This window comes from Salvelinus alpinus, chromosome 2, assembly GCF_045679555.1.
Source record: "Salvelinus alpinus chromosome 2, SLU_Salpinus.1, whole genome shotgun sequence".
NCBI lineage: Eukaryota > Metazoa > Chordata > Actinopteri > Salmoniformes > Salmonidae > Salvelinus > Salvelinus alpinus.
The window spans coordinates 129,399,832-129,425,523 of NC_092087.1; the positions used below are offsets into that span (position 1 = coordinate 129,399,832).

General features: G+C 42.6%; 1 protein-coding gene across 4 annotated transcripts in view; it reads right to left on the minus strand.

The window, feature by feature from the left end:
- The window catches only part of LOC139568774 (complement C3-like), a 45,038-nt gene that overhangs the window by 13,899 nt on the left and 5,447 nt on the right, over nt 1-25,692 (minus strand). For all 4 annotated transcript variants that reach the window (XR_011673659.1, XR_011673658.1, XM_071390854.1 and 1 more), the window contains exons 3-28: nt 23,651-23,816; nt 23,061-23,131; nt 22,788-22,876; nt 22,616-22,698; nt 19,627-19,714; nt 19,358-19,460; nt 19,071-19,191; nt 18,850-18,965; nt 18,504-18,656; nt 18,161-18,370; nt 17,622-17,816; nt 17,223-17,378; nt 15,583-15,712; nt 13,397-13,465; nt 12,892-13,086; nt 12,596-12,710; nt 12,397-12,476; nt 12,176-12,315; nt 11,788-12,000; nt 10,347-10,407; nt 9,598-9,684; nt 8,976-9,179; nt 8,422-8,497; nt 7,670-7,829; nt 7,288-7,386; nt 6,951-7,101 (exon numbers count right to left, since the gene is read on the minus strand). Coding sequence is in view for 2 of the 4 variants with exons in the window: in XM_071390854.1 (XP_071246955.1) it covers nt 6,951-7,101; nt 7,288-7,386; nt 7,670-7,829; nt 8,422-8,497; nt 8,976-9,179; nt 9,598-9,684; nt 10,347-10,407; nt 11,788-12,000; nt 12,176-12,315; nt 12,397-12,476; nt 12,596-12,710; nt 12,892-13,086; nt 13,397-13,465; nt 15,583-15,712; nt 17,223-17,378; nt 17,622-17,816; nt 18,161-18,370; nt 18,504-18,656; nt 18,850-18,965; nt 19,071-19,191; nt 19,358-19,460; nt 19,627-19,714; nt 22,616-22,698; nt 22,788-22,876; nt 23,061-23,131; nt 23,651-23,816 (3,331 nt within the window). In the remaining 2 variants the exon portion in view is untranslated. The remainder of the gene's footprint in view (nt 1-6,950; nt 7,102-7,287; nt 7,387-7,669; nt 7,830-8,421; nt 8,498-8,975; nt 9,180-9,597; nt 9,685-10,346; nt 10,408-11,787; nt 12,001-12,175; nt 12,316-12,396; nt 12,477-12,595; nt 12,711-12,891; nt 13,087-13,396; nt 13,466-15,582; nt 15,713-17,222; nt 17,379-17,621; nt 17,817-18,160; nt 18,371-18,503; nt 18,657-18,849; nt 18,966-19,070; nt 19,192-19,357; nt 19,461-19,626; nt 19,715-22,615; nt 22,699-22,787; nt 22,877-23,060; nt 23,132-23,650; nt 23,817-25,692) is intronic.

Below are 25,692 nucleotides of genomic sequence, written 5' to 3' on the forward strand. Positions count from 1 at the left end.
TATATGGGGCTTTGGTGACAAATTGGATGGCACTGTGATAGACTGCATCCAATTTATTGAGTAGGGTATTGGAGGCTATTTTGTAAATGACATCGCCGAAGTCGAAGATCGGTAGGATGGTCAGTTTTACAAGGGTATGTTTGGCAGCATGAGTGAAGGATGCTTTGTTACGAAATAGGAAGCCAATTCTAGATTTAACTTTGGATTGGAGATGTTTGATGTGTGTCTGGAAGGAGAGTTTACAGTCTAACCAGACACCTAGGTATTTGTAGTTGTCCACATATTCTAAGTCAGAACCGTCCAGAGTAGTGATGTTGGACGGGCGGGCAGGTGCAGGCAGCGATCGGTTGAAGAGCATGCATTTAGTTTTACTTGTATTTAAGAGCAATTGGAGGCCGGGATTCGAAATGGTCGGTAATCTGTTTGTTGACTTGGCTTTCGAAGACCTCAGAAAGGCAGGGTAGGATAGATGTAGGTCTGTAGCAGTTTGGGTCAAGAGTTTCCCCCCCTTTGAATGTGGGCAGGGGATGACTGCAGCTGGTTTCCAATCTTTGGGAATCTCAGACGACACGAAAGAGAGGTTGAACAGGCTAGTAATAGGGGTTGCAACAATTTCGGCAGATAATTTTAGAAATAAAGGGTCCAGATTGTCTAGCCCGGCTGATTTGTAGGGGTCTAGATTTTGCAGCTCTTTCAGAACATCAGCTGACTGGATTTGGGAGAAGGAGAAATGGGGAAGGCTACACTGTTCACATGTCTAGAGTTTACCCTGACAGAAGGGCACAGCAAACTTTAAACTGAAATGTGTGTACAGTTGAAATGTTCATGGGATTTCTGCAGCAGAGAATTTGTACATTTGAAAGGGCTTGTAATCTCACTTGAGTTCCCACATACAAGAAGGTCTGAACATAACCTGGCCCTTTGAAGGATGTTCAAAGACTTTTAATGTAAAGTCATCCTTCTGCTCCCATGTCTCCAGATATCACAAACAGTGGGATGCCACTCAAATATCACCTGTTCACCTATGTGACAAGAACTGCAATGCTGTTGGGTTTTTCACGTTCAACAGTTTCCCGTGTGTATCAAGAATGGTCCACCACCCAAAGGACATCCAGACAACTTGAAGCATTTGAGTCGACATGGGCCAGCAACCCCCGTGGAACACTTTCGACACCTTGTAGAGTCCGTGCCCTGGCGAATTGTTCGGTACACTCAATGTATACAGTATTTAAAATTGTATGTTGTGACCTATATAAACTCAGCAAAAAAAGAAACGTCCCTTTTTCAGGACCCTATGTTTCAAAGGTAATTCATAAAAATCCAAATAACTTCACAGATATTCATTGTAAAGGGTTTAAACACTGTTTCCCATGCTTGTTCAATAAACACGCAATGAGCATGCACCTGTGCCACGGTCGTTAAGACACTAACAGCTTACAGACGGTAGGCAATTAAGGTCACAGTTATGAAAACTTAGGACACTAAAGAGGCCTTTCTACTGACTCTGAAAAACACCAAAGGAAAGATGCCCAGGGTCCCTGCTCATCTGCGTGAACGTGCCTTAGGTATGTATGCCTCTAGGAGGCATGAGGACTGCAGATGTGGCCAGGGCAATAAAATGCAATGTCCGTACTGTGAGACGCCTAAGACGGCGCTACAGGGAGACCGGACGGACAGCTGATCGTCCTCGCAGTGGCAGACCACGTGTAACAACACTTACACAGGATCGGTACATCTGAACATCACACCTGAGGGACAGGTACAGGTTGGCAACAACAACTGCCAGAGTTACACCAAGAACGCACAATCCCTCCATCAGTGCTCAGACTGTCCGCAATAGGCTGAGAGAGGCTGGACTGAGGGCTTGTAGGCCTGTTGTAAGGCAGGTCCTCACCCAACATCCCTGGCAACAACGTCGCCTATGGGCACAAACTCACCGTCGCTGGAATAGACAGGACTGGTAAAAAGTGCTCTTAACTGACGAGTCGTGGTTTTGTCGTTACACCGAGGCCTGTACTCTGGAGCGGGATTGATTTGGAGGTGGAGGGTCCGTAATGGTCTGGGGCGGTGTGTCACAGCATCATCGGACTGAGCTTGTTGTCATTGCAGGCAATCTCAACACTGTGCGTTACAGGGAAGACATCCTCCTCCCTCATGTGGTACCCTTCCTGCAGGCTCATCCTGACATGACCCTCCAGCATGACAGTGCCACCAGCCATACTGCTCATTCAGTGGGTGATTTCCTGCAAGACAGGAATGTCTGTGTTCTGCCATGGCCAGCGAAGAGCCCGGATCTCAATCCCATTGAGCACATCTGGGACCTGTTGGATCGGAGGGTGAGGGCTAGAGCCATTTCCCCCAGAAATGTCCGGGAACTTGCAGGTGCCTTGGTGGAAGAGAGGGTAACATCACAGCAAGAACTGGCAAATCTGGTGCAGTCCATGAGGAGGAGATGCACTGCAGTACTTAATGCAGCTGGTGGCCACACCAGATACTGACTGTTACTTTTGATTTTGACCCCCCCTTTGTTCATTGATTCAATTTGTGTTAGTAACATGTCTGTGGAACTTGTTCAGTTTATGTCTCTGTTGTTTAATCTTGATATGTTATACGCATCATCATAGTATATGATCATCATCATATACTGCACATCTATCACTCCAGTGTTAATGCTAAATTGTAATTATTTTGCCACTATGGCCTATTTGTTGCCTTACCTCCCTAATCTTACTACATTTGCACACACTGTATATATATTTTTCTATTGTGTTATTGACTGTACGTTTGTTTATCCCATGTGTAACTCTGTGTTGTTGTTTGTGTCGCACTGCATTGCTTTATCCTCGCAGTTGTAAATGAGGACTTGTTCTCAACTGGCCTACCTAGTTAAATAAAGGTGAAATAAAAAATATAAAATTGTCCATACAAATATTTACACGTGCTAAGTTTGCTGAAAATAAACGCAGTTGACAGTGAGAAAACGTTTATTTTTTTGATGAGTTGACATTTACTTCTGTCATTGTCAGTTTTGTATTGTGCACATTATAAATATCAATCCTGGTTTGAATTCTATATGTTAAAGACTTTTTCAAATGGAAGAATATGAATGATCTTGGCACGCGCTCATGTTCTTAACATGCGCTAACTATTTCAGTTACGTCTACCATTGCTCATGATTTGTTTTTGGTGATGTGCTCTATCCATAGATCCAAAGGCTGCACCCTAGCCCTCCCAACCAGTTTTGTCATAGCCTCCAACATTGATAGGTCCCAGTTGCCTATCCAGTGAGGTGTTCACAATTCCTTGGCACAAGCTACCCTCTAACCTCACCCTTGCAATGGAAGAAAAAAAGAGATCAAGCAAATCACTAAGAAGAGAGATGGTTCTCATTTTCACTGATGATCTACTGAGCAAAGAGTCCAGGCCCAGGAAGAGGAAAGGTGCAGCAAGTTGCTGAAGAGAAATATCATAGAGAAATATCCCTGCTCTTTCCAAGACAGAAGTGGAAAGAATGTCATTGGAACGGGATATGATTTATTTCCCCAACTATTTAAAGTAGAATACTGACCATAGTTTACTTTTTACTCCCATTCACTCCAATTTATTAGTATTCACGCCCCTCACTGGTACAGGATGAGGTCGCCAACTATAGTGCCCTCCGTAATTATTGGGAAGGTGACAATTTTTTTATTTTTTTGGCGCTATACTCCAAAGGTTTGGATTTGAAATTATACAATGACTATGGAGGTCAGCTTTTATGTGAGGGTATTTTCATCCATATCGGGTTAACCTTTTTCTTTTTCTTTTTTTACATAGGGTCCCCCCATTTTAGGGGACCAAAAGTATTGGGATAAATTCACTTGTGTATTAAAGTTCTAAAAAAGTTAAGTATTTGGACCCATATTCATAACATAATGCAAAGTGTATTTAATGTGAAAACCGTGATAATTTTTATCAAAACCGACATAAAAGAGCACTAATTGCTCATAACTATGAATTTGAAAAAACCTTCATAACCTTTTCTCTCTTTTGCCAATATAGACAACAACAATTTGTACTTTGCACAATGCTATTGTACATTAACTGTTTATAGTATTGCATTTATTTGTTGTATTGAGGAATGTATTGTTTGTTCTTTTGCAAAAAAAACTTCTGAATGATAATTAAAAATTTTCTTTAAAATAATAGTTTCTGTTAATTTATGTACATATAACTTTGTATATACATGGAGGGGGAGCACTATTTTAACAACATATCCATATAAAAACGGAACATATATTGGCAAAAAATTATTGATACAATTTCCATTATTTTACAGACAGTTCCTTCAAAGAAATTACAGAAAATACTGTATAAACACTGTCCATTTAATAGACAGAGCTGATATTTGGTTAAATATGTTTGTTTTGTTTTTTTGGCACACATAATAATTACTCAACGCTTGCTCTTATACCCTCCTTTTTCTTGATCTCCGGTAGTTTCCACAACTAAGTCAAATGTCTTCCACAGATATGACTTCCCCTTTCCCTCCTGAGCAACCAGTAAACATTCGCCCATGTCAAGTTTCTTTTTCACGTCCTCCACATCCATTTTGCTGTCACGTGTTACTGTGTTCAGAGTTTGTTATAACCAATTTATTGATGTGAATATGATAAGCTTCAGGTCAGGCCCTATTGTTCACATGCATGCAATGCTTACATGTTTCACGTAAAGAGAGCAAGGGTTGAGGAAATAGGGAATGTTTTCCTAAACAAATTAGGGATTTCAATAACATAAGTAAGAAACTAAATGGCTGAAATGATTGTTCCAACTTCAGCACGGACAGCGTAATAAACACTTGCTGTGCTGTGGAGCCTTTTCACTGCAGTAGGGAGGAGAGCGAGACAACGTGCGCCATCAGACAATCTCAGTTGTTTAAACATTTAGACCAATCGATTGGTCGAAAGAACAGGATGACTCTCGGTCGACAAAGATTTGTTTTAGTCAGGGACGGCCCTACATTCTTTATTGATAACAAAAGACACCGCTGGTTCTGCTCACACTGCCCTACCCTGTGCTTTGACCTCTTTCTCCCCTCTCTCTCCAGATGAAATCTCGCGTCTTGTGACGGCCGGCCGCCCAACAACCTGCCCGCTTGACCCTATCCCCTCCTCTCTTCTCCAGACCATTTCCGGAGACCTTCTCCCTTACCTCACCTCGCTCATCAACTCATCCTTGACCGCTGGCTACGTCCCTTCCGTCTTCAAGAGAGCGAGAGTTGCACCCCTTCTGAAAAAACCTACACTCGATCCCTCCGATGTCAACAACTACAGACCAGTATCCCTTCTTTCTTTTCTCTCCAAAACTCTTGAACGTGCCGTCCTTGGCCAGCTCTCCTGCTATCTCTCTCAGAATGACCTTCTTGATCCAAATCAGTCAGGTTTCAAGACTAGTCATTCAACTGAGACTGCTCTTCTCTGTGTCACGGAGGCGCTCCGCACTGCTAAAGCTAACTCTCTCTCCTCTGCTCTCATCCTTCTAGACCTATCGGCTGCCTTTGATACTGTGAACCATCAGATCCTCCTCTCCACCCTCTCCGAGTTGGGCATCTCCGGCGCGGCCCACGCTTGGATTGCGTCCTACCTGACAGGTCGCTCCTACCAGGTGGCGTGGCGAGAATCTGTCTCCGCACCACGTGCTCTCACCACTGGTGTCCCCCAGGGCTCCGTTCTAGGCCCTCTCCTATTCTCGCTATACACCAAGTCACTTGGCTCTGTCATATCCTCACATGGTCTCTCCTATCATTGCTATGCAGACGACACACAATTAATCTTCTCCTTTCCCCCTTCTGATAACCAGGTGGCGAATCGCATCTCTGCATGTCTGGCAGACATATCAGTGTGGATGACGGATCACCACCTCAAGCTCAACCTCGGCAAGACGGAGCTGCTCTTCCTCCCGGGGAAGGACTGCCCGTTCCATGATCTCGCTATCACGGTTGACAACTCCATTGTGTCCTCCTCCCAGAGTGCTAAGAACCTTGGCGTGATCCTGGACAACACCCTGTCGTTCTCAACTAACATCAAGGCGGTGACCCGTTCCTGTAGGTTCATGCTCTACAACATTCGCAGAGTACGACCCTGCCTCACACAGGAAGCGGCGCAGGTCCTAATCCAGGCACTTGTCATCTCCCGTCTGGATTACTGCAACTCGCTGTTGGCTGGGCTCCCTGCCTGTGCCATTAAACCCCTACAACTCATCCAGAACGCCGCAGCCCCGTCTGGTGTTCAACCTTCCCAAGTTCTCTCACGTCACCCCGCTCCTCCGCTCTCTCCACTGGCTTCCAGTTGAAGCTCGCATCCGCTACAAGACCATGGTGCTTGCCTACGGAGCTGTGAGGGGAACGGCACCTCCGTACCTTCAGGCTCTGATCAGGCCCTACACCCAAACAAGGGCACTGCGTTCATCTACCTCTGGCCTGCTCGCCTCCCTACCTCTGAGGAAGTACAGTTCCCGCTCAGCCCAGTCAAAACTGTTCGCTGCTCTGGCACCCCAATGGTGGAACAAACTCCCTCACGACGCCAGGTCAGCGGAGTCAATCACCACCTTCCGGAGACACCTGAAACCCCACCTCTTTAAGGAATACCTAGGATAGGATAAAGTAATCCTTCTAACCCCCCCCTTAAAAGAGTTAGATGCACTATTGTAAAGTGGTTGTTCCACTGGATATCATAAGGTGAATGCACCAATTTGTAAGTCGCTCTGGATAAGAGCGTCTGCTAAATGACTTAAATGTAATGTAATGAAATGTACAAAAACACATCTGCTACACTGGCAAAATTAACGTTTTTGATGTCAAGAGCACCGGGCTATATGAGTCAGCAATTGAGTTTCATGAAACTGTTCATCATAGGGTTCAATTGCTCCATATTTCCGACTATACTGGCGTGAAGGAGGATTTGGCCTGTTACCTGTAGATGAGTATTTGAACAGGATATCCTTGTTGAGCTTGCCCTCGTTAGCCAGGGCATATGAGGTCATGGCCACTGAATAGGGGTTGGTCAGGTATTGATTCCGAGATTCCAGGTATTGCTTAGCCTTTTTCATGCTGTCTGGTAGCTCCTGGAGAGAGAGAAAGAAAAAGAGAGGCAGTTACTAACTTCTTGAAGTATCAGAGGGATAAGGCAACCAAAAACAACTCAATAGACTTCTTTAAAAAACTGCCATTGTTGTTTGACTATGCATGACCATAGAAAACATGTTTATGAAAGAAGTAATAAGAAATTAGAATGTGTAAATTTCACTTACACTGATACTATAATTTGTGCAAAGTGTGTGTGCTTCCTGCAAGGCTATGAGCACAAATGCTGTCAGTGTGTCGTCCACGTTTTCCCCCAGTACATCTCCCTGTAGATAAGCGAATACAAGACATAAATGGTATGTCAGTTTTCTTATCTAATTCTCTGCAAGAATGTACCCCTGAATTTGTGACAAGCCACAATAAGACTCAAAAACAAAATGACAACTGAGGAATATTATTATCATTCTTGTTAGGCTACATGTATTGTAAATATTGTCAAGGACAGGGGTGAGATGTAGGCCCACTGCCATTGATATCATTCGTTTTAGAAAATAAATTTTGCACAAATAATGATGGTTGACTTGATTTTGCCAGCAACCTATACAGTACCATCATGCTGGGGGTCAGGATTGTGCCAGATTCTTCAAAAATGCCATTGGGCCGCTGTCTTTCCATGACAAGCCACTTGACTGCACTGCACAGGACATCTTCCGAAATAACGATGAACGGGTTTGCCATGGCAAAGACCTTAGCAACATAAGCTGTGAGCCTAGATGGAAGGATGAGATTTAGGCCTATGTGTCATATGCCCTGCCATGAACAAAATGTAAATGTCTAAATCGTCTTCCTTTGTTATTCCTCAAAGTGTTACGCGCTTCTTTGTTTCACCATTACAAGGTCTTTATTTGGCCGGAAGTCAACAGATACAATTCGGTTAAAGCTGCAGTCTGCGATTCGAAGAAGAAGAAAAAACACGGCTGCCCTGACACTTGTTTTGGTAAACAGCTGAGGGATTGGGGCTGAGGAACTGTAACCACTCAAAGACATTACAGACGGAGCTATAGATGCAAGGACTGACCATTCATGAGATCAAAAACAGTAACATTGTTTACAAACAATGAAAAAAAAAAAAAGTGCTTATATTTTGGGTTCTGATGGGGTAAGACAGTTGTTATATTCTTAAAGAATCAATGGCTATGTCAATCATTTATTTACATGTTAAATGATGAACCAATCGCAGACTGTTGTTTTAACATACTGTAGACCTAGGCCTATATGTTGTACATCTAATGTTGTGTCCCTGGTATTGTGGGACATTGGAGGATATAGAGAACATTTGTGTGGGGGAAGGTGTAGCTCACCAGGTACCACTATGCTCATAAAGAAAGGTAGCATATGATCCATCTGCTTTCCGATAGGCCATTTCCTGCGTATAGCCTTGATATAAGAAAAGAAAACCAGGAAACATGAAGATAATCAAAGCCTTTTATGTGCTGATGATAACAAAGAATTTGTGCTGAGGGTGCTGATCACACCCAAAGTCTTTGTAGCTAACATGTTAGGGAGCGTTACTTTATTCAGCCTGAACAGCGATCAGCGTTTCCGCACAATTTCTTTTTTTACCACTACATCACTGATTGCTGAGAGACAAAGTACCAAATTAGCTACAAAGGCTTTTGGAAACCCACCCCTGGTCTGTTCAAGCATTAAACATTTTTTTTTTTAAATAATTCTAACTTGCTTTTTGTGTGGTTACTAACCAAATCAAATGTAAGAAACAACAACAATTGCTAAAACTACACTGTAATATTATATCAACTTTTAATGCAAATGCTCCAATCAATGCCATCCTATCTGGGAGTTGTGCAACTGTAAATTGCAAACCTCAAAAGTGGAATTCTAAAGCTTCTCTCACCCATTTGAATGAAGTTGACTGCTTTCATTCTGCGTTCTAATCCCACCTTATCCCACTGCTTGGTCTCGTCCAGGTAACGTGTGGCGATGACAGGTAAAGACATGCTCATCATGTTCTGCTCCCCGCAGCCACGTGGTTGCCGAAGGAGGTCACCCAGGGGCGAACCACTGATGGCAGCCTCTATCGTCCGGGCCAACTGCTCACCTGACAAGTTGCATACAGCGCATTCAAAGGTAAACGCAGACAGTAAAACATCCTCATAACTGGAATATGACTCGGTCAATGGTCAGTGACAAAATGACAAAAGACGTTTTCATGGCAGAGATGATAAAGAATTACCGCGGAGCAACAGGGCTACACCACACCAGCATTATTACTGATCCCGGGCCTTATCCCAACACTAAGCTTCCAAAGCATCACACAATGTCTTTTTTTTCTACTGATGATGTTAATAGCCATGGCGGGGACATTTTGCCACTCCCTCTGTGGTCCTATAGCTTTGTGAATCCAGACGAGACGAGTGAGCCTAGGGCAACTCTAGCTCTAATTCAACTAATGTTGTTAACGCGTATCCGCAGTACATCTCTAAATGGTGCATGTATGTCAGATCATTCCATCTCACCTGTCACACTTATGTGTGTGCTGGCAAGTGTATTTGGAACCTGGTTCGTCAGTGCACCACTCCGAACATGCACAATATCAATCCCCCCTTTTAACCAGAGAGAGACAAAGACAGAGAAAGAAAGAGAGAGCAAACAGTTGTGATGAGTTTTAACCATTCAGTCTCACTTACAGGTAAAGCCATACAATATGGCTTGCATATTAAATGTATATTATCAACCATCATGATACTCATCAGTGCAAAGACTCAATCATGGACACTCTTACCGACAGTTGTGGCTGCTTTGCGCGATGTATTGTTGTCTCTACCTTCTTGCCCTTTGTGCTCTTGTCTGTGCCCAATAATGTTTGTACCATGTTTCGGTACGTGTTTTTGTGCTGCTACCATGTTGTGTTGCTACCATGTTGTTGTCATGTTGTGTTGCTACCATGCTGTGTTGTCATGTGTTCCTGCCTTGCTATGTTGTCTTCGGTTTCTCTTTATGTAGTGTTGTCTCTCTTGTCGTGATGTGTGTTCTGTCCTATATAGATATATACTGTATATATATTTTTTTTATTATCCCAGCTCTCGTCCCCGCAAGAGGCCTTTTGCCTTTTGGTAGGCCATCATTATAAATAAGAATTTGTTCTTAACTGACTTGCCTAGTTAAATAAAGGTTAAATACAAATGTTTATTTTTTTTAAATGAATGGCAACACTGTCACTGGAACTATAGATTATTTATATCTGTATATGTTGCCATACACTCACCGTGTCTGGCAGGATTCAGTTCCACATTCTTCACCGTAAGCCTTGTCACCACCCCTTCGGCCTGTCATTGTTAGAATGAAAACACTGTAATTTGCTCTTATGTTTATTTATCAACTCAACATATGTTTTTTGCTTGAGTTACAACAATTCACCTGGTGGCCTAGGTTATCCAAAAATGCGCGATAAAGTATTTACTTGAACAGCAAATAGGCCTACTTTTTATGGGAAAATTCTGGAATCATAGTTAAATAGCAAGGCTTTCCAGTTACCAAAGACTCAAGGTTCAACATCCACCACAAGGGTCAAGAACTGCCACATTACATCATAGTGTGCAGGCACCACTACAGTCTGGGGTTCGATGCCAGGCTGTGTTACAGCCGGTCGGCAGCTCCATAAGGCGGCACATAATTGGCCCAGTGCCGTCTGGGTTTGGCTGGAGGGCTTTCCTTGGCTCATTGCACTCTAGCGTCTCCTTGTGGTGGGCCAGGCACTAGCAAGCTGACCCCGGTTGTGAGTTAAATGGTGCGGCTGGCTTCCGGGTTAAGCTAGAGTGAATTAAGAAGCAGCACTGCTTGGCAGTTCATGTTTCGGAGGACGCATGACTTGACCTTCGCGTCTCCCAAGCCTGTAGGGGAGTTGCAGCGACGAGACAAGATCGTAACTACCAATTGGATATTACGAAAAGGGGTAAAAGGAGTCATTGGTGGAAGCAGTAAATCACTGATGAGAAAACAGGAGAATTGCTGTATGTCCAACTTCCCCCTCTTCTACACGTAACTGAAGATCCACAAGGGCCTGGACAGGCAGACCCATTGTGTCAGATATTGGGAGCATCAAACCAATGCTTCCTGCTCTTCCATCTTATCATAAAGACCGGTGACTTCAAGGTACCAGAACATCTTGATATGAGAACTGATACCAGTCCACCTTCCTCTTTTCTAGCAACACTAATTATTTTAAGTTTGACGCCTTCTTCTTACAGTGTAGTTGGACTGATGGGTACACGGATGGCACTAAATATTGGCAACCTGTACCTTGGATAGGTTGGGAAAGGTCACATTCTTAATAAGTCAAAATCTGGTTTCGATAACTTAGTCATTTGGAAACGGCTACACTGACTACAGAATGTTTCTGTGAAGGGCAAGGGCCCCTTCTCTATGTTGGCCCGGTGACTCCTTGACCCCCCTCCCCCCCCGCCTTATTGGTTATAAGTGGACCATTTTTTTGTGGCACCTCATCTCTAATTGGTTGAGCGCCTTCTCTTCTCCAGGTTTGACCTCTTAGCATAACTGTAAGGTGGTAACCCTCATTTGTTGAGGACTGGAATTTAAGATTCAAACAATCAGATTCACACTGATCGACACATGTTCATATATAAATTACATATCATCCTCAGGGGAGTTACTAGATAGATCTGTCAAGATGCAATGGTTTGCCTTACCACCACACGTAGCTCCTTCTTAACACCGTCTTGACCACCCCAATCTCGGACGGAGGCCTTCACCTCGATGGTATGGAGGCCCAGCTTCATGGGGATGATGACAAAGGGGACACTTCGTGTGGACCTGGGGTCCACCATAACAGTAACAACATACTTCCCCTTCTTGCTGGCAGAGCTGCACACGTCTGATGTCTCCCTCAGTTCTACACGGACCTGCCATTAAGGTGGAGAGGGTGTAGTCACATCGCCGTGCATCTGATCAGATCAAAAACACACTGAATGGTAAAATAATAATAATTATCATAATAATAATCAGGCGTCATACTGATTTTCGAATCAAATATTTGGTCTGGGTTGCGTGCCTGCTTTTAAATGACAATAAGCTTACGGTTATAGTGTCCTCCATGTAGTTGTGAAGAATGGCTTTGATTTCCAGCTGCTCATTGCGTACGGCAGAGTAGGGCAGCTTCAGGTCAAGGAAGAAATTCTTCCGAACAATCAGCGTAAGGGGTTCAGACACACAGATTCCTATTGAGCAAGAGAGTTGCCATAAGATGTAGAAAGAGTAGCCACCAATATAGAAAGAGGGGCACGAATACATGACAGTACCATGTGTTTTGGACAGGCCAATAGCAGTGATCTGCCAGCTGGTGATGGAATCCGGTAAGTCAATTGTTTCCTGTATTGCACTAAATGGTAAAAAGAGAAAGAAAAGAGGTAGGATTTTTTTTTACATGGGAAAAGGGATATGCATAAGAATGCATTTTACTGTAGTGCATTGAACGATCTCACTCAATTCTGCTCTTACCACTCTTCTTTAGAACACTGTGGCAAACTCTCCTCCTTCCATAGCCAACTCTCAGGGAAGAAGGAACGGGACCTGATATCGTGAAAACTTTCGAATCGGTCATCCTCTTCCTCACCTTACAAAGAGTGACAAGAAGTCAGACAGTTCCCATCACTGTGAATGTATTTCCCTTTTACACAGAAGGGAATACCAGAATACTTTAACATTCACATTCTGGTTTTGTTTATCCCTCTGGATTTCCATAGTGTGCAATTTTAGAATTGACAATTCCAGTCCACCACAGTTGTTTTACTTACTGCGGGCTAGTATGAGCTGGTCAATCTTGGCCTCTTCGCGTTTGGTGGCCATTTCCCTACAACATTTCAGGAAGGCTCCCACACACTCTGTTCCATCACTGATGTATTGGGCACGCCGCTCGCACGTGTAATCTAGAATGTTCTTCCTCATACCGTCCATGCAGCACTGTCTCTCCAGGCCTGTGTACTGGCTCGCTAGGACAGAGAGAAGTGCATCAAAAGCTTTGGGAAACCCAGTAGTGAGAGTCACTTAAAGTGTGTTTAGTGACCAATCAGGACAGCAGTCTTCCTATTTCACAATTCGTTCTCATTCCCAGAGATTGAAAACATAAACAATAAAACACTATTTGACATCCTTACAACAGATGTCTGTTTGGTAAGAAAGTAGTACTAAGTTCTACTAATAAATAAATACATACGTACATGCGTACATACAGTACATAGTCAAAACAAAAACATCCAGTTTTATGATCAGGCATCACAAGAAGAGAAACTCTTGTCCTACCCAGTGTGGTTACTACATCATTTATAGTCACTGCTCGTCGTCTCCGTGAGTTGACAGGGCAGCTGGAGACTAAAGCACACAAAGAAGAAGAATGATGGACAAAACTTGCCAAGACAATATTAAGGACAAATCTATTAGGCCTACATCAACCAAACTCCACATTGAGAATGAAGATTCTCTGGTGAAGTAATATATGATACACCAGCTGATAACTGGCTAAAATATGTATTTTAGTGTGTTTTATAAGTTAAGCAATAATACATGGGACTTCTTTGCAGAGTTGCAAATAAAAAGTAATATCTCAGACTGGCCAATAAAAATAAAAGATGAAGATGGGCAAAAGAACACAGTCGCCTCTTCATTGTTGATGTTGAGACTGGTGTTTTGCGGGTACTATTTAATGAAGCTGCCAGTTGAGGACTTGTGAGGTGTCTATTTCTCAAACTAGACACTTTATTGTACTTGTCCTCTTGCTCAGCTGTGCACCGGGGCCTCCCAGTCCTCTTTCTATTCTGGTTAGAGCCAGTTTGCGCTGTTCTGTGAAGGGAGTAGTACACAGCGTTGTACGAGATCTTAAGTTTCATGGCAATTTCTCGCATGGAATAGCCTCCATTTCTCAGAACAAGAATAGACTGACGAGTTTCAGAAGAAAACTCTTTGTTTCTGGCCATTTTTACAGGCCAGCCTGTAATCGAACCCACAAATGCTAATGCTCCAGATACTCAACTAGTCTAAAGAAGGCCAGTTGTATTGCTTCTTTAATCAGAACAACAGTTTTCAGGTGTGCTAACTTAATTTCAGAAGGGTTTTGTAATGATCAATTAGCCTTTTAAAATGATAAACTTGGATTAGGTAACACAACGTGCCATTGGAACACAGGAGTGATGGTTGCTGATAATGGGCCTCTACGCCTATGTAGATATTCCATAAAAAAATGTTCAACTACAATAGTCATTTACAACATTAACAATGTCTACACTGTATTTCTGATCAATTTAATGTTATTTTAATGGACAAAAAAACTTGCTTTTTTGTAGCCAAACTGAAATTAAAGCCAGACTAATTCAGTGGCACAGATGGAACTACCAAGCAGAAGATACAGCGTTGACAACCAAACCCAATTCAATATCACTAAATATCATTACATTTGAAATCAACCAGAGCTTGAAACAGTAGGCCTACAATATGAATTGTCTATTTAAGAAATAAGGCCAGAGGGGCTGTGGTATATGGCCAATATCGATAGCAACAGTGAATCTATTTAGTTTTTAGGTTGAGATTTTTCAATAATCAGTCTCACCATAGCATATTGGTAATAGGAAGTGACAAATATCGTAGGGAAAGGAAAGGGGGGACAACTGAATGCATTCAACTGAAATGTGTCTTCCGCATTTAACCAAACCCCTCTGAATCAGAGAGGTGTGGGGGGCTGCCTTAATTGTCATTCACTTCATAGGCACCCGGGGAACAGTGGGTTAACTGCCTTGCTCAGGGGGAAAAATGTGTACCTTGTCATAGCTAAGCAGGGCTTGGTTAAAACCCTGGATGGGAGACCAAAGGGTAGCTTTTGATAGATCAATTCTCCAGTTGGAGGTGCGGCCCAGCCTGTAGTTTTTTTTCTGATAGTGGATATAATGTTGAAGACCTGACATTGTTTTAAAGGTACAAATTGAAAGGTTTGTCTATGTTGACATTTGGTTACCATGATGACATAATCCTGTGGTTGAAATTTCACCCTCAAAAACAACAGTTTACGTTGATGATTCAACGTCACAATACATTGACAAATGATGTTGAAACAATGTTGATTCAACCAGTTCGTGCCCAGTGGGTAATGACGCCTTGCCTCTATCAAACCAATCAAGTATTTTGCATGGGTGCCGTTCCGTTGACATTGAGTCAAAAAATAACAAGCAACAAGCTAGCATGCATAAGATACAAAAGAAATGTTGCATAGGCTACTTAAACAGAGACACGGACAAAACAAGAAAAAAAACTAAATACACGAAATGCCTTTACTGAGGCAATCAAATCCGAGCGCTGAATGCAATTGACTCTGACCGTTCCCATTCAAACTAGAAATCCAAACGTGAAGTTTGCCTGACTTCCGATAGTCAAGTGAACGAGAGACTAGACAGGCCTGAATGTGTATTGCAGCTTGTATGTAGAGGCCTTTTGTCACATACCTGTCCTCTGAGGGGTGCCCTCTGCAGTGTTGAATGCAAACACCAGCCCAGCATCGTAGAAAACCCCCATACTGTCTTTTCCACTCCCTGCAGTGCAGCCTGTGTCATGTTTCTCTATTGTATCCCAGATCTAAGGATGGATGCATGCACATACCCATACCGTGTACACACACACACACACGCACGTGCACACACACACACACACACACACATTTTACTATCCTTGTGGGGACAAAACAATTGATTCCCATTCAAAATCCTATTTTCCCTAACCCCTAACCCAACCCTAAAACTAACCCCTAAACCTAACTTCTAAACCTAAAATAGCCCTTTTCCTGTTGGGGACCGGCAAAAATGTCCCCACTTGTTCCAAACTTTCCTATTTTACTATCCTTGTGGACTACTGGTCCACACAAGGACAGTAAAACCAAAAACACACTTACACACAAATCAGCTAAGTCCCAAAACATTCCCAAGTGTTGGTGGGCAAGTAGGGCGCAATCTTCCGTATGGTCAAAGTTTATTTAAGTCTAAGAGTACAAATGAAAATGTTGCATCTATCAAAAACCTATTTATCATATTGTTTTATAAAGATTCTCCCAAGTTGAATTCTCTCGCACATTAATTTTATTTATCGAACCACCCAGTTTCCCAAGTACAGTTATGTTAAATACCCACGTTTTTTTTTTTTTTTTAAATACACTTGAAAAATTACATTTTAAAAAACACATGGCACTTTTTTTTAGACCCACATGAAATACATTCAGTGGAGGTCTGAAATGATTGACACCATTGATAAAGATTAGCAATAATGACTGTATAAAATAAATAAATAAAATATTCTATGCTCCAAAAAATTGGGAAATTATATTATTTTATACTAATACATTTCTCTGGGAAATAAATATTGTTTAACACCTTTTTTTTTTTTCTTCATCTAGATAAGGTAGGGGTCAAAATGATTGACACCCCTAAAGATTCTTACGAATAAAGGAGTTTAGTATTTGGTCCCCTATTGCTAGTACACAATGACTACATCAAGCTTGCTTTTGAAGTTCCAATAACAGGCGAGATTAGCATGTCTTGAGGGGTATAATCTTTGACCCTCTCATCATCATTATTCACGATTCATTCAAGATTATCTGTAATCATGGTAGCGTCCACATTAATGTAGAAGTGTTTAAAAACATATTCTATTCTTTATTTAGTGACTCCAAAATGACACAAAACACTATTTACAAAACCAAAACGAACTGCAAATTCATCCAACAAGTTTGTAGATCACAAGGTTGATGTACTGTAGTCATTGCGTGCTAGGACTGCTTTTTTCATAAGAATCTTTAGGGGTGTCTATAATTTTGACCCCTACCTTATTTTTGTTACTTGTTAAACAAAATCTCTTTCTCTGAGCAATTGTGTTAGTATAAAAAAAATGTTTTGGCATGCAATATAGCTCAGTATTTATTTTATACAGTCATTATTGCTCATCTGTTTCCAGCGTGTCAATAATTTCGGATACCACTGTAGGTATGGACTAACATCAATAAATGAACAATTATGCATAACTTAGATGACAAGGCTCAAAGAGTATCATTAATTAGCTGGCAGAAGTGGGGAAAGTTCAGTCTGCAGTTATTCACCTTAGTCTGAGTAAGTCGGTTTTTGTCATTCAGGACGTAGACCCCCTTATCCACGGCCACAAGTCCCACCTTGGCCCCTGGATCACCAATGATAGACAGGGTGACTCTTTTCTGAGGTGCGTAACTAGCACTGTGTCGGACAGCATTCACTTTTAGCTGCAGTAATGGCACACAAAGACGGAGGTAATGTTTGAGAAGTCCTGAATGCAATACCTCACACTGAAATACTAACACAGTAAGGAAACCGCTTTAAGAGGGGAAGACAGGCACATGGGTATAACAGTAGAAAGGTTGGACACAGGGATTGAACCCCGCTCTCTGGTGGAGAGTGGTAGATGTGACTAGAGCACAGTGTTACCACTAGACGATGGGCTCTGCACAGTGAGGCAACATTCTTACCAATCCCATGCACGTGTCCTTGACGTCGATCCACACAGAGTCAGACACAACCTCATTCTGGCCCACGTGGTAATACGCCACGACCCGGAAGGAGGGGATCATATCCTTGTTCACCGTCAGAGGCAGTGACATCAGTCGCTGTCCCTTCCTCCACTCGATCCTTTGGGAGTTGATGAGCTGTCCCTTGCTCAAGATCTGTGAACACAGAGACCGATAACTGTCAGTAATCATCCCATACGGGGATGACAAACTGGCACTAAGGGAATAAATGACCAGCCAGTGATGGGTGGAGTCAGTGAGTTCATGGTTTAAGTAAGGAACACGACTCAGCGTCATTGTTCCTTCCTCAAAGCAGCACCTCTGCACTTTTTACGTTTTTCAAAAACAACAAAAAATATAGATATATTGGTTTACATAACCACACTTGAATACAATACATACACACCATGTAGCATTTTTACCCTGTAATGTTGGTGACCAATGCACCCCAGCTAGGTAAAATACACAAGTCTATGTGGTTAAAGTTGACCGGTACACACCAGGAAGGTTATCTCATGATTGTCATTTTGGGCCGAGGGACTGTTGCCGAGGCTTAGGTCTATTGTGAGTTGATCTTTGATTTTGACATCTGCAGAATGGATGTATATGTGAATGTAGTTCCGTGAGTTGTCTTTTGTTTGATAGGGTTTGGCAGTCATCTTCTGTGTGCCCTGCCTGTCATCCCCAAGTCCAACGACTTTGGTTTTCACCTGTGTGGAAATAGAGTAACAAAATGAATGACTACAAGGCGTCAACACTGTTATTGATACAAAACAAAAAGCCAAAACAGACATGCACACATAATTGGATTGCGGCTTAGAGACGTTTTGGTTTTGAACTTGCCGTGATTGGCAGCTCAGAATCCCCCGCTATCGTGTTAATGGTTATTTTGGCATGACCATTGTCATTGGTCTTCCCCAGCATTTTTTGGTCTTTTTGTAAAAGCTCCACATCGATATCTTTGGCTGGAGAATCGTCTGGATTGGTCACATACACCTAATGGTACAAATGGAAAGGGGTACAATTAGACCAATAGGTGGGAAAGACGGTGTAAGCCCAATATATCATCCTACCCCTTGACCACAGTTACTTGGTTGGTTTCCATGGTTAAAATAACTAGGCAACACTTTGGAATAGCATAGTAATTGAGTTCATGTAGAACACAGTGATTGAATGTTCTTAAATGTACCGAGACGTCATACGGCATTCCTGGTTTGAAGTACGGCGGGGTCTTCTTGAAGTGAATGCTATACGGTGACTTGACTATGAAGATTCCCTTTTTCTCTGCTTTCACCATCTCACTACCTGAGGGATAAAACCGACACCTTCCCTGTTCTGAGACTGAACACAAACGCACACTTCAAAAGATGCAAAAGTATGCACGTACCACAACTTACAACCTCTACGTACCTGTGTCTGTTAACACATTGACTGATATGTATAGGGAATTATGCAAAAGTTTATTGATGTCTTTAAAAGTTTTGCTAATGTGCTCTTTCTTCAGTACCGCGTTGCCCTCTCCTTCCTTAAGCTGCATTAGAAAGAAACAAAGCCAAGATGTCCATCTGTCAGACTTTTTTGTGTTATTCTAGCTATAGAGCTAATCAAATATAGACTACCCATGGTGAATGTTTGTGAATACCCGTATGTGTACCAAATCATCCAAATATACTCTCTCCCATATTACATGCACAAACCTCCACTCTCTGGAGAGAGGCAGGAAAACTCGTCCTGTCATCTCCTTGGATCACCCCGAACACCACAAAACAAACTCCTGTCACAGGCTCCCCAAACAGGTACCTTCCGACACAAACCATACAGCAATATCACCACAGAGAATTCAGGGGGAGGGAAACGGATCGAGGAGTACTATAAATGAGATGAAATGTTAAGTAGCAATTTTAGCAATGGTTACCATGGAAATGACAACTATAAATATATTTTGACATTCTACAATGGCTCCAACCTGGCATCAACGTCGACCGTTAGCTCATCGTCGTCAACGTAGAAGAAGGACTTGCTCACTGTCAATTTGACTTCAAAGCTGGGTAGAACTAGATAGGAAGTTAGTTATGAATTAATTTACAGAACAAAAATATAAACGCAACATGTAAAGGGTTGGTCTCATGTTTCATGAGCTGAAATAAAAGATCCTAAACATTTTACAAACACACAAAGACCATATTTCTTCGAAAATGTTGTTCAATAATGTGTTTACATCCATGTTAGTGAGCATTTCTCCATTGTCAAATAATCCATCCGCATATCAAGAAGCCTTTGCTGGGGACAATAAAAGGTCACTAAAATGTGCCGTTTTGTCACACAACACAGATGTCTCAGGTTTTGAGGGAGTGTTGCACTGCAGGAATGTCCACCAGAGCTGTTGCCAGAGAATTTATGAATGTTCATTTCTCTACCATAAGCGGCCTCCAACGTCGTTTCAGATTAGTTGGCAGTACGTCCAACCGGCCTCACAACTGCAGACCACATGTAACCATGCCAACCCCAGGACCTTCACACCTGGCTTCTTAAGTGTTGGATTCTAACTTAAAATATCCTTATTCATCTAGAATTATATTAGAACTGGGTGTATGGAAATCTACTGAGTGAGAAAGGGGAGTGCAGAAAGTTTACATTCTGTCCATACAGCGATTGCCGTGAGAATAGCTATGGCATTGACTCGGTCTCCTGCTCCTGATCTCATATTGCTTACATTCTGTTTTTGTCAAATCTCATGTATCCTATGGAGAGAGGCAAAGAGTAACAGTCTGGTTTCAGTCACTGATAAGGTTGTATAGCCGTGGATTAGGGAGGAGTGAGGAATGTGGGCCACGGTCAGGTCAGATGAAGTGAGAAGTAACAGTCCCCACTTAAATTCCTGCCTAGCGACAGAGATGTATTGGCTGTCTAGAGGTGCAAGGAGGAGACTCCGCCTAGAAGGAGGGTATAAATATATGTGCCTGTGTAAACATGTATTTTCAGCTGTTTGACCCAGTGGGTGAATAAACTTGGTTTGAGCTTTGACTAGTTGTCCGTTAGTTTTTCACTCTGTCAGAACACCATCCACCCACATAGCTGATGAACCTATGGATTTGCTGAAGAATTTCTGCACAAACTGTCAGAAACCGTCTCACAGAAAATCATCTGCATTCTCATCGTCCTCACCAGGATCCTGCACTGACTGCAGTTTGGCGTTGTGACCGACTTCAGTGGGCAAATGCTCACCTTCGATGGCCACTGGCACGCTGGAGAAGTGTACTCTTCACGGATGAATCCCAGTTTCAACTGTACCTGGCAGATGGCTGACAGCATGTATGGCGTTGTGTAGGCGAGTGGTTTGCTGATGTCAACGTTGTGAACAAAGTGACTTGTACACAAGGATCTGTACACAATTCCTGGAAGCTGAAATGTCCAAGTTCTTCCATGCTCAATATCACCCATTGGGCATGTTTGGGATGCTCTGGATTGACGTGTACGACAGCGTGTTCCAGTTCCGCCAATATCCAGCAACTTCGCACAGCCTTTGAAGAGGAGTGGGACAACATTCCAATCAACAGCCTGATCAACTCTATGCGAAGGAGATGTGTCGCGCTGCACGAGGCAAATGTTGGTCACACAAGATACGGATGGGTTTTCTGATCCACGCACCAATCTTTTTTTGAAGGTATCTGTGACCAACAGATGCATAGTGTATTTGGAAAGTATTCAGACCCCTTGACTTTTTCTACATTTTGTTATGTTACAGCCTTAATCTACACACAATACCCCATAATGACAAAGCGAAAACAGGTTTTTAGACATTTTTGTAAATGTATTTAAAATAAAAACAGAAATACCTTATTTACATAAGTGTTCAGACCCTTTGCTATTAGACTCGAAATTTAGCTCAGGTGCGTGTTTCCATTGATCATACTTGAGATGTTTTTACAACTTGATTGGAGTCCACCTGTGGTAAATTCAATTGATTGGACATGATTTGGAAAGGCACACACCTGTCTATATCTATTTCTGCAGCATTGAAGTTCCCCAAGAACACAGTGGCCTCCATCATTCTTAAATGGAAGAAGTTTGGAACCACCAAGACTCTTCCTATACCTGGCCGCCCGGCCAAACTGAGCAATCGGGGGAGAAGGGCCTTGGTCAGGGAGGTGACCAAGAACCCTATGTTCACTCTGACAAAGCTCCAGAGTTTCTAAAAACCTGTTTTTCCTTCGTCATTATGGGGTATTGGGTATAGATTGATGAGGGGAAAAAAAGATTTAATAAATTTTAGAATAAGGCTGTAACGTAACAAAATGTGGGAAAAGTCAAGGGGTCTGAATACTTTCCGAATGCACTGTATCAGCATTCCCAGTCATGTGAAATCCATAGATTAGGGCCTAATGAATTTATTTCAATTGACTGATTTCCTTATATGAATTGTAACTCAGTAAAATCTTTTAAATTGTTGCATGTTGGTCTATATTTTTGTTCAGTTCATGTAGTTTACATAGGCCCTATTTACTCTGTACAAACACTGTACAAACACTCCGTCCTAGACAAGCGAGGCCTGTTCTTAAAGGGCAATTCCACCTCTTTTCATCTCATTGAAAACGGTGCATTTCTATCTTTTATAGAAAGAACAAACAAAAAATATTCCCAATGACATCAGAGATTAAAAATTATTTTTTTTTTAAGTGATTTTCAATCATGAGATTTTCAGTGATGTGGGGAGAAAGAAAATACCCTCCATCTGGCTAGAAACAGGTTTTGAAAATCACTGTTTTTCTTACTTTTAATCCTACTTTTATGTCATAGAGAAGCATTTTTTAGGAACATTCTTTTCTTATCTTTTTAACCACAGATCATAGAAACGTGCCATTTTCACATATGTAGACTGGAAATGAATATGAGGTTGAAAAGTGGCGTAATTGTCCTTTTAATAAAAGGCCACCCAAAACCAATACCCTTCTTACCATATTCTTTCACCTCGAAATCTGCAGTGAAGTTCTTATGTGGGCTATTCTTGAACTTGGCCACCGCTTTCCAGTTTCCAAAGCTATATAAAAAGAGAATGAGAGCAGAAGAGTTCACAGGCAAACGTTTTCCCGATAAGTGTGTTAGGATGATTGAATAGCAAAAACAAACCTGGTGATTTCTGGGACACTGAAGACTTTAGATGCCATCCCATTATCTGGTTTGAAATCTTCCTGCAGTAAGGTGATTCCATCAGGGTTCTATAAATAAATAATATACATGAAATGTGAAAGACTAACATAAATGGATCACAGATAATTAATCTGTTACTACTCAAGACTGACAGTTGTAAACATGAGTAACGTCAGAAAATACCTATTTTGACAACTGGCCATATGCATCAATGCGTCAATGCAGTTACATTTAATATGAGGACTTACTTACCATAATTTCCACATTGATGCTATCTGTTACAGGCTCTAAACCGGCGTTTAAGGCGAAGACTCTGTATTTAACTGAAACAATGTTACTGAATTAATACACTAAGAATGTAGTTTAAGATGTTAGGTTTTTATAGAGTAACACCTTTTTATCTGTGGATTAAGTAGAGAAACACGATTTTGACTGCGGGTCAAAATTCTACAAAGATCTGGTAAAAAAAAATGCATTTCAGGTAAAGTAACACCCCAATGTTCATCTCCCAGCTAGCTAGCTAAATGTCCATGAATGTTTCATGTGAGTTTCGACCTGACCCAAATTAATCAAATTGATTCACAGGGGCAGACTGGGTCGGTCCATTTTTAGCCCAGTGGGCCTGTTTAACTTGTTTTTTTTTGCGCTAAATGACCATTATCTGGCTAATAATGGGGGCCCCAAGAAAAAAAATATGGACTGTGTGGGGGACTCGAGCAAAAAAAATGGGCCGGTGTGTTAGGAATACCAGGGCCGATTTCTGGTCCCAGTCCGCCCCCGAGCATAGGTGGTTGCTGAGCGATGCTAATTCGAAGGCTTTAGGTCAGTGGGCTCAGCCATACCTTTACTTTCCGGCGTGTAAATGGTTTTGTCCGTTTGTATAAATATGTAGCCGGTTTGAAAGGAGACCAGGACTACTTTTTCAAGCTTGTGGCTTGGGAACTCAGCGAGCAGGTACACATACTGGGTCCCTGTGTAGTCCTCAAGGAAGCCAAGTCTCTCCGGGATCTGATGAGAAAACACAAGTGATTTTTTGTGCAAAGTACACAACCATAGGTAAAATTGTGAAATTAATATCTTATATGAAGATACAGTGCCTTCAGAGAGTATTCATACCCCTTGACTTATTCTACATTTTGTGTTACAGCCTGAATTTGAAATTGACTAAATATATATATTTTTCTCACCCATCTACACACAATATCCCATAATGGCAAAGTAAAAACATGTTTTTAGAATGTGATGGAGCTTAGAGGGTGGGTGTGTGAAGGCCGGAATATTCCTGCTCGTTGCCTACATCTGCTGGCCAGGAGAGAGGATGGCCTGGAAGGGTAAGAGCCTTGTAAAGGTAACCTTTATTTAACTAGGCAAGTCAGTTAAGAACAAATTCTTATTTACAATGACGGCCTACACCGGCCAAACCTGGACGCCGCCCAATCACAGCCGGTTGTGATACAGCCTGGATTCAAACCAGGGTGTCTGTAATGACGCCTCTAGCACTGAGACGCAGTGCCTTAGACCGCTGCGCCTCTCGGGAGCCCCAAAATTAGATTGGAAGTTGGGTGGTGGCTGTTTTAACCTAGCTTTGGCCAGATCTGTGTTTGGTCTGGAGCAGCAAGAGCTGACATGCAGGGCCCTCCAATACTGGGAGGGATATCGAGCCCAACTGGACAGGAACCTACCGGACGTTACTTGGCTGTAGACCTGACCCCAGTAAGGACAAGCCTGTTGGATTTCAGTTTTCTTTTGTTGGATACGCCGGTAAACAGCATAGCTGTCCGGTAGCAGAGAGGGACCGGAAGACCTCTGTAGAAAGGCTCAATATATACACCCGATATATCAGCACCCTGGATCTTACTAAGGAGTAGGGTCCTGAGACCCCACACTGAGTACTCGGCAGCATATTTGGATGACATGATTGTGTACAGCCCTAACTGGATATCTCAACTGAGCAGCTCAACACTGTCTTGGAGGCTCTACGCAGAGCAGGTCTAACCGCCAATGCAAAAAAAATGCAGACTGGGACTTGAGGAAGCAGAATACCTGGGCTTTATCGTCAGGAGGGGCAACGTCAAACCGCAAGAGAAGAAAGTTCAAGCCATCCGACAGTGGCCACGGCCCCAAACCAAGTCTCAGGTAAAAACCTTTGAGGGGCTAACCAGCTATTACCGTAGGTTCATTCCTAACTATGCAATTGTAGCTTGTCAACTCACAGACCTGACCAAAAACGACCCAGCCTAACGGGGTCGGGTGGACTGACAAAGCGGAAGAAGCCTTCCAGAACTTGAAGGAGGCCCTGTGCTCCGGACTGGTATTGGTGATGCCGGACTTTGGGAGAGAGATTGTGGTCCAGACTGATGCCTCCGACACAGGGGTGGGAGCGGTCTTGTCACAAGTGGTACAAGGGGAGGAGCATCCCATCATATATCAGCCGGAAACTGTTGCCCCGAGAAACCAAATAAAAGAGTGCCTAGCGGTGCAGTGGGCATTGAAGAAGTTAAAGTACTACCTCCTAGGACGACACTTCACTCTGGTCATGGACCATGCTCCTCTAGTCTGGATGTCCAGGAACAAGGAAACCAACGATAGTGACCAGGTGGTCTCTCTGACTCCAACAGTATTGTTTCTCTGTTGTCCACAGGTCCGGGTTAAAACAAGGAAATGCAGACGCCTTGTCCCATCGAAATCCTCTGTGGACAATGGCCTCGTTGGCTACATCTGCTGGCCAGGAGAGAGGATGGCCCGGAAGGGTATGAGCCTAATTGAACACACCTGAACATAATTCGTTTGGAGGTTGGGTGGTGGCTGGACAGGAACCTAACGGACATTACTTGGCCGTTGACCTGACCCCAGTAAGGACAAGCCTGTTGGATTTCTGTTTACT